At 39.6% G+C, this 9,341-nt stretch overlaps 1 protein-coding gene across 1 annotated transcript in view; it reads left to right on the top strand.

Moving 5' to 3' along the window:
* LOC136851401 (phospholipid scramblase 1-like) overlaps positions 1-7,657 on the top strand; it is a 45,408-nt gene extending 37,751 nt beyond the window's left edge. The window contains exons 5-7 of the mRNA XM_067125478.1: positions 1,264-1,437; positions 4,938-5,099; positions 7,252-7,657. Coding sequence (XP_066981579.1) covers positions 1,264-1,437; positions 4,938-5,099; positions 7,252-7,281 — 366 coding nt within the window. The 3' untranslated portion in view covers positions 7,282-7,657. The remainder of the gene's footprint in view (positions 1-1,263; positions 1,438-4,937; positions 5,100-7,251) is intronic.
* The last annotated feature ends 1,684 nt before the right edge of the window (positions 7,658-9,341 follow it).

Raw genomic sequence — 9,341 nt, forward strand, 5'->3', positions numbered from 1 at the left:
ACAATCGCCTTATAGGTAAGACAGGAACCGGAAGTCCATTAAATCCAGGGTTTCTTCAGCTCATCCGTCGCACAATCGTATTACAGGTAAGATAGAGACAGGGAGTCCATTAAATCCAGTGTTTCTTCTGCTCATCCATCCCACTATCGCATTACAGTGAAGATAGAAACAGGGAGTCCATTAAATCAAGTGTTTCTTCAGCTCATCCGTCCCACAATCGCCTCACAGTTAAGATAGACAGGGAGTCCATTAAATCAAGTGTTTCTTCGGCTCATCCGTCCCACAATCACCTTACAGGTAAGATAGAAACAGGGAGTCCATTAAATCAAGTGTTTCTTCCGCTCATCCGTCCCACAACCACCTTACAGGTAAGATAGTAACAGGAAGTCCATTCAATTAACTGTTTCTTCAGCTCATCCGTCCCAAAATCGCCTTACAGGTAAGAAAGAAACGCGGGAAGGAATCCCCTGTGATTACAGGTGTTCCCCCACTCTAGACGTCCTTTCAGGTGTGACAGCTCTTGCTGCCTTGTCTTCACCTTACAGGTAATCGTGAAACGCTGGAAGGAATCTCGTGTAATTACAGTTGTTCCTTTCAGGCTTAACAGCTCCCTTTCATGTGTAACAAGTTAGCTGTCTTGCCTTTGACTTACAGTAAAACAGAAATAGGACCGAATCCCATTTAATTACATGTGTTCCTTTACTTACCTGTCCCGCAATCACCTTGCAGGTAAGAAAGGAATAGGACCGAATCCCATTTAATTACATGTGTTCCTTCATTTACCTGCCCCACAATCACCTTACAGGTAAGAAGGTTCAAGAGCTTCTGCTGCCCAACATTCACTTTCACGAGCGAAGGAAAAAGAAAAATGAATTCCATTTCATTAGAGGTGTTGCATAAACGAAGGTCGATAGTTATTCCATTCCAGGATTTGTGATATCAGTTTCTCTCAATATACAGAACCATTTGACGCATCTCTTTTCACAATGCAAGTTTGACATCCTTAATGAAAAGTATCTCGTTCCAGCATAGTAAAAGAGTTATTGTAGAAGAATTTTTATGTGGTGAATACGGTACTGTAGATGAATGAAAAATAGAGTTATTCCAGAAGATTCTTTGATGTGGTGAATATACTACTGTAGATTAATGAAAAATAGAGTTTTTGCGGGAGATTTTTTTTTATGTGGTTAATATAGTAGTGTAGATGAATGAAAAGCACTGTAATGGTCGTATAGAAGACTTAAATTTCCATTTTTTTTCCAGACAATCGAGGTATCCTGTCCTCCTGGGAACCCCTTAGGTACAGTTAGTCAAGAATGGTCGTTCTGCACACCGTTAGCGTCGAAGTTCAGCCTCTTCAACGCTTCTGGCGACAAAGTTCTTAGAGTAATAGGACCTACTTGTACCATAAGCTGCGGGGACGATGTCATTTTCAAGGTAAGCAAACTTATCTCTGATTTATTTGCTTCGTCAGTGGCGTCTGCTCTTGAAACTTGTAATTCACCTCACTTCAGCTGCAGGAAAAAAAATCTAGGATTGTTCTGTACTTTATTTTTCGCCAGGCGCCATAAGTAAAATAGAAAATACTTGCTCTTGCCCTTGGCAGCCCATAACAGAGAAATGTTATTTGGAATGAGGAATAATCATGGTGATTAGAGGGGAAGAGGAAATAAAAACAGGTAGGAATACAAACCCCTATAAGAAAGAAAGGCCTATAGCAGAAAGTCCTGGTTTAGTTGATGAGGACCAGGAAGGAGAGAGAAAAAAAATTGCAGATCGAGAGATAGGATTATTATTCACCCAAGATTTCACTTACTTTTTCACTTACCTTTTCACTTCCTCGATTAAAATGGTTGGGGAAATGTACGAGAATCGATAGAGCACCTGTTATCCAAAATGAACAGCGGGCGATTCAGGATGGGACCTTGGAGAAATATGAAGCTTCAAACACTCCTACACTACTTCTCTTTCAACTGGCTTTCCCGTTGTTTTATCGAACAGACGCATTACGTCTTCAACTGTTATCGTTATGAATCTGTAGCTACCTATTGTGGCACACTGTCGACCAACTTTTGTGATGGAGGAGGAAGGTGAAAGGTTTAAGGAGGAAGATAAAATGTTTAAGGAGGAAGGTGAAAGGTTTAAGGAGGAAGGTGAAATGCTTGAGGAGGAGGGTGAAAGGTTTAAGGAGGAAGGTGAAATGCTTGAGGAGGAGGGTGAAAGGTTTAAGGAGGAAGGTGAAATGGTTGAGGAGGAAGGTGAAAGGTTTAAGGAGGAAGGTGGAATGTTTGAGGAGGAAGGTGAAACGTTTGAGGAGGGTGGCGAAAGGTTTAAGGAGGGCGGTGAAAGATTTTAGGAGGATGGTGAAAGTCTTGAGGAGGAAGGTGAAAGGTTTAAGGAGGAAGGTAAAACGTTTGAGGAGGAAGATAAAAGATCTGAGGAGGAAGCTGAAAGATCTGAGGAAGAAGGTGAAACGTTTGAGAAGGAAGGTTAAAGGCTTGAGGAGGAAGGTGATAGGTTTGACGAAGAGGGTGTAAGGGTAAAATGAGGGACAGATTTTGAGGGTGGAATGGGGTTTGAGTCGGGGGAAAGGAGGGGGGATGGCATAGGAGTGGTTGCTCCTATAGTCCACCTCTGTGGTATGGGTGGTGGAGGTTGCTGCAGTTCCGACCTGGTTGTGTAGGATGATTGTGTCGATTTTTTAGGTGGTCTCTAGAAGGTGGTCGAGGGCCTTTCACCCTTGCAACTCGGCAGAATCCGTCATTACAACTCTTGTCCCAAGCAATGAGGAATCCAGTAATAAGCACACATTCTTCGTGTTTGTTTCAATGGCTAAGAAAAAAGCCACTGTATAAAACCAAGTTTAAGTGAACAGATATAAAACAGGAGATTTCGTCCTTCACTGAGGTCCTTTTCAGCTGCACTAAACAATAACTACAAAGTTTACAGAGAAATAAAAATGAAAATACAAAATTTTAATAGACCTATTAAAATGGGCACTGTCATTCTAGGGGTCTTCCAGGAGTATCATTATTTCTTGTTGGCGTCCTCATGTATAAGTAATTGAGTCGTTTGCCCGCCATAGGAGCAATTTCCTCATAAATATGGAATGGAACAGTTGGGATACATACTTTCAACTCTTGTATGCATACCTACCTTTGTCGGGTGTTGTTTACTGCACATTCGACATGCCAGCTTTCCTATGCAGTGTTTGCTGTGATGACTGTATTTCTAGCACTTGTAGCCTCTTGATGGATCAAGGTAGAAGTCTTCTTGTAGGAAATGATGCCCATATGCCCCCTAAAAAAAACATGGCTAGGTACGTCCCTCTCAAATGTGGCTCCGACCTTTTACGTGGGGTTTCCTGACTTGCCAACTCATCTCTGGGCCTCAAAGACATTCTGCAGCTGGAGAATCGGATCCAAGGGCACCAAAGTCAGGTATTTTCAGACCATTGCTTTCCTGACTCTCTCAGATGGATCCACAGCTGAAAATATGTGGTTTTGAAAAAAAAAATCAGAAGTTTCTTACGTTTCAGGTGTCAAAATCATGTTTCAATTCGTTCTGCTTAATACAAATCTTCAGTTCTGGATTGGTGTTTTCTATTTCGTTAATAAGAACAAAATGTTGTCGTTTTCCCCTTGCTGTCACTCGAAATTTGGGAGGGGGGCGTGTAGATAGGTGTTAAAGGCGGCTCTGGGAGGTCGTCCTCTTCCTCCTGGCTCAGAGTCCTTCTCTTAGCCTTCTTTGGCTTCCTAACTGCCATCCACTCCACAATGCCTACTTCCATCTAAGTCACAGGAGGGTATGATGGCACAGGAACTTCCTTTGGCGTTCTTGTGGCTGTGGACGCCTTTGCAGGAACTTCTTCAGTTGCCCTGGGGGGCGACAGAACTTCTTCCTCGACTTCACCCTTAAGGGGAGTTATGGGTTCATTGTCCGAACAACTACTTTTATATATCAACCTATGCTTGCACGGGCAAGGTTTCTTCCATTATAAGGAGGAAGTGTCTCTGACCTGAAATCTTCTCTCAGTCCTCAAGATATGATGCCTGGTCTGACCTTCTCAACAGATCCAACGGGCCTGGCTCTTTTCGAACTAATTTGCTGTAGCTGTCACCTAGGCCGCTGAACGTTTCGTTTCTCGCTACTGTGGGTGGTGGGTTTATAAGGGTCCCTTCGTTCTCTCTGCCTTTCTGTGTCATGACCTAAGAACAAACTTCCTCTCCAAAATTCATCCTATGATTTTCACCCTAAAGATGATCAGCTAGTACACTATTTCTGTCTCGTACGCTGACTGCTGCCGTGTGCTCCTTCTTACGCAAAACCAGACTCCCTCCAAGTTTACCCCACGTAAGATAGGAAACGCCCCCTCTATAAGAACAAATTATTTATAAATAAAGTCAAGCTTATCGGATCTAGTCAAAAGGTCAAACTTAGCATCACATCTTAAGGACGGCAAGAAAAGGATTGCTGTAAATCCCCCAAACCCTGATAGAAACTAGGCAAAGGATTAGCGAGGACCCCGTAGAGATATATTTCAGACCGTGGAGGAGATCAAGGACTATAGGAGATGTATAAATAGGAGGTCTTAAGAATAAAAATAATACAACAAGGAACACTGAAGATGGTAGCAGGAGCTACCTTCAGCCAAAATCGCGATTTTGAAAACTGGACATCAATGAAAATATGTACATAAAAGAAGAAAATTGAAACATGAACTTCGTTTAAAGAGTGAATAATAATAAAAAATTAAACATCTATATCACTCTGTTATGTTTACTATCTTGCTAATCCAAAAGTGTTTTCAATAACAACAGTATCGTGATATGTTCTGATCAGTTGATGCAAAGGTTGCTTCAATAATAATAATAATAATAATAATAATAATAATAATAATAATAATAATAATAATAAATCTCCATATTTTTCTGCAGATTGTCACGGCAGATGGGTCTGCCCAGATCGGCAGCATTACGAAAAAGTGGCAAGGATATTGCAATGAGAGTTTATCCGACGCAGACAACTTTAGCATCAATTTCCCCATAGATTTAGAAATTAGGTCAAAGGCGCTTCTCCTCGGTGCTATGTTCTTGATTGTAAGTATCATCCACTGGAATCCAGACGTACTGTTCCGTTTCCATGGGAACCTATTTAAAGAGTTTCTTTTTTTCTGATTAGCACGTAGCAAGAGGTGTAAGTATACTGACTTGTAGTCTGCAAGTACTATTTTTGGTTCCAATTTTCAATGAAAATATAAATATATACATATATATATGTGTGTATATATGTATATATATATGTATATATATATATATTTATTTATAATCACCAGCACATGTAAAATAAATATGCATTAGAACCACATGGAAAAATTAAACGACAGGTACAAATCCTGACCAGTTTCAAGAAGACTGACACATTTAACATGCTAAGAAGACAGTGCAAATAAAGATACAGACATTTGGAATAAAATATTCAAACCTCAGACATTTGGAATAAAATATTCCAACCTCAGACATTTGGAATAAAATATTCAAACCTTAGACATTTGGAATAAAATATTCAAACCTTAGACATTTGGAATAAAATATTCAAACCTTAGACATTTGGAACAAAATATTCAAACCTCAGACATTTGGAATAAAATATTCAAACCTCAGACATTTGGAATAAAATATTCAAACCTTAGACATTTGGAATAAAATATTCAAACCTTAGACATTTGGAATAAAATATTCAAACCTTAGACATTTGGAATAAAATATTCAAACCTTAGACATTTGGAATAAAATATTCAAACCTCAGACATTTGGAATAAAATATTCAAGCCTTAGACATTTGGAATAAAATATTCAAAACTCAGACATTTGGAATAAAATATTCAAACCTCAGACATTTGGAATAAAATATTCAAACCTTAGACATTTGGAATAAAATATTCAAACCTCAGACATTTGGAATAAAATATTCAAACCTTAGACATTTGGAATAAAATATTCAAACCTCAGACATTTGGAATAAAATATTCAAACCTTAGACATTTGGAATAAAATATTCAAACCTCAGACATTTGGAATAAAATATTCAAACCTTAGACATTTGGAATAAAATATTCAAGCCTAAAAGGCTGACAGAAAAAAAAAAAAAAAGAGAAGCAATGGTCTCAGGTTAGCACTCCATTAACCTATGTTGTCTCTCTACGCAAGTGGGCTCACGCCACTGCTTCGTTAGAATCTAAAATACATTTTGCATATTTCTTTCGAAATAAAACAGATCGACGTTGTACTTTCCTTGGATGACATTCATGACCTTACAAAAACTTTCCTTCAGCCCTCGTCAATTGGCAGCATGACCGTTTTCGCTGACATGCACGATAATTTCAATTTCTCGTATGCAAAATTTTATTATAAAGTTTTTTCACTAATCTGTCGTCTTTGCCAATCGCCTCCCGGTTTGGTTTTATATAAAAATTGCCACGTGATTTACATGGGATTTGATACAAAGATCCTTTAGCATTTTCGGGTGAAGCCGATCAGGATTTATGCTGTCTCATTTTACCTTGTGGTACAACTCCTCACACACACACACACACAGACACACACGCACATACACACATACACACACACACACACACACACACACACATATATATATATATATATATATATATATATATATATATATATATATATATATATATATATATATATAGTAATACAATTGTTTATAAGAGAAGATAAAGATGGTTATCAATCTGAGCCTCAAACGTGAATAAATATCATGTACAGAAGATACTCGTATACCTTTAAAAAGTGCAATTATTGAATACTTACTTATAAAAGACAGGGATGTACAAGTCTCTTCCATTTTTTTTTTTATTTATATGACTTGAAACGAATTTAATGCTTGCAAACAAGAAACCTTTCGCTTCAAAACTACTGATATTCCATCACTTAAATACAAAACTGAATGGTAGAGTCTGATTTTTTTTCTGTTTGAGCTGACGGTAACCAACCACAGCCGCCATCATGCGAGCTGCTTCTGTCTGGCCTTCTGATTGGCCAAAGCATTTGAACTGTATTCTGTCATGCCTTCTGATTGGCAAAAGCATTTGAATTGTAACCACTTGTAACACGTATGCGGCATGAAGTTGTCAACGATATCTTCTGAAGGTTTTTACCAAAAGAAAATCCCTCTTTCTCTTTCCATTGTCAAATACTTACTCGTTCTTTGTTCTGTGCATTCCAGGACTTCATGTTTTTCGAGAGAAGGTTTTGAGCCACGGGAATCTAATCCTTCTACTGTGCTATCGAAGAGGCCAAAGTACAATGACGGTTACTTCGGCGGCAGCTCTACCTCCCCCACCCCCCAAAAACCTCTTTTGTTGCTGCCAGGAGATATTATTGATGACCTGTACAATAATCATCCCAATACGTTGATACTTTGCATTGTTTGTTTACGAGGCAAATGGGTGATATAAGTTGGATTCATTGTCATAAATCCCCTACACGCCCCTCTCTCTCTCTCTCTCTCTCTCTCTCTCTCAGTTCGAAATTTCAAATCACTGAGATTTCAGAACACAATCCCTCATCCCTTCTCTCTCTCTCTCTCTCTCTCTCTCTCTCTCTCTCTCTCTCTCTCTCTCTCTCTCTCAGTGAGATTTCAGAACACAATCCCTCATCCCTTCTCTCTCTCTCTCTCTCTCTCTCTCTCTCTCTCTCTCTCTCTCTCTCTCTCAGTGTGTTCGAAATTTTAAATCACTGAGATTCCAGGACACAATCCCCTATTCCTTTCTCTCTCTCTCGTTTAGAAATAAGTCTTAATTCTTTGGAGAGCTTATAAACACGATTCTCTTCCAATCATCGTCAAATTTTAACTCTTTGGAAAACCTATATGAATAATCTCTCTCTCTCTCTCTCTCTCTCTCTCTCTCTCTCTCTCTCTCTCTCTCTCTCTCTCTCTCTCACGTGACTGTTACTGGTCTTGAATAGTACGTACTGGTTTACACTAAATGTACAGTAGTACGTCGTGATTTAGAAAGAGCTATTCAATTGATGTGGAAAATTCCTGCATGCGTGTTTCTAATGTTTCCGTATTACCTGGATGTTTGATTTGTACCAAAATATTTGTTGCGTTTTTGTTATTCTTAATTTTTACTCTTTTTTCACAAGAATCAAACACAAAAACAAACGAGGTAGTTCCACTACCAATTGTTACTATATATAGTTTATTCTTGCGGTGTTTCAAAAACAGGTTTTCTTGTGAAGGACGGGATTTTTTGAAGAGTTTTTTTTTTATATTTTAAAATTTCCATGACACCATGTCTCCTCTGAACACTCAAACTATTTTTTTTTCTAATTTTTATTGATTCTCGGACATCTCCACAATGCCTCTAATGATTACACACGATGTAATTGCTTGAAAATAAATAAGATAGATATCCACTCCGAAGTGACCACAAACACGTCATCACAATTTGCATAATACATGTACTCATCACATTGATGCTGTTCGCGTGAGGAACCAGTGTTGTTGAATATCTCGGTTCATTTGCAGTCATTTTTACCATTGCCTTACATCTCTCTCTCTCTCTCTCTCTCTCTCTCTCTCTCTCTCTCTCTCTCTCTCTCTCTCTCTCGGTTGACTGACAGTCTTCTTCATTGCCTTACATTTCAGCCACTCACCCACTCTCTCTCTCTCTCTCTCTCTCTCTCTCTCTCTCTCTCTCTCTCTCTCTCTGACTGACAGTCTTCTTCATTGCCTGACATTTCACCCACCCACCCACTCTCTCTCTCTCTCTCTCCCTCCCGGTTGATTGAGTCTTCTTCGTTGCCTTACATTTCACCCACCCACTCTCTCTCTCTCTCTCTCTCTCTCTCTCTCTCTCTATCCAGGTTGATTGACAGTCTTCTTCATTGCCTTACATTTCTCCACCCACCCACTCTCTCTCTCTCTCTCTCTCTCTCTCTCTCTCTCTCAGGTTGATTGACAGTCTTCTTCATTGCCTGACATTTCTCCCACCCACCCACTCTCTCTCTCTCTCTCTCTCTCTCTCTCTCTCTCTCTCCAGGTTGATTGACAGTCTTCTTCATTGCCTTACATTTCACCCACCCACCCACCCTCTCTCTCTCTCTCTCTCTCTCTCTCTCTCTCTGTTGAATGATAGTCTTCTTCATTGCCTGACATTTCACCCACCCACCCCTCACTCTCTCTCTCTCTCTCTCTCTCTCTCTCTCTCTCTCTCTCTCTCTCTCTCTCTCTCTCTCTCCAGGTTGATTGACAGTCTTCTTCATTGCCTTACATTTCACCCACCCACCCCCCCACCCTCTCTCTCTCTC

Source organism: Macrobrachium rosenbergii, chromosome 23 (genome assembly GCF_040412425.1).
Source record: "Macrobrachium rosenbergii isolate ZJJX-2024 chromosome 23, ASM4041242v1, whole genome shotgun sequence".
In the NCBI taxonomy this organism is placed as follows: Eukaryota; Metazoa; Arthropoda; class Malacostraca; order Decapoda; family Palaemonidae; genus Macrobrachium; species Macrobrachium rosenbergii.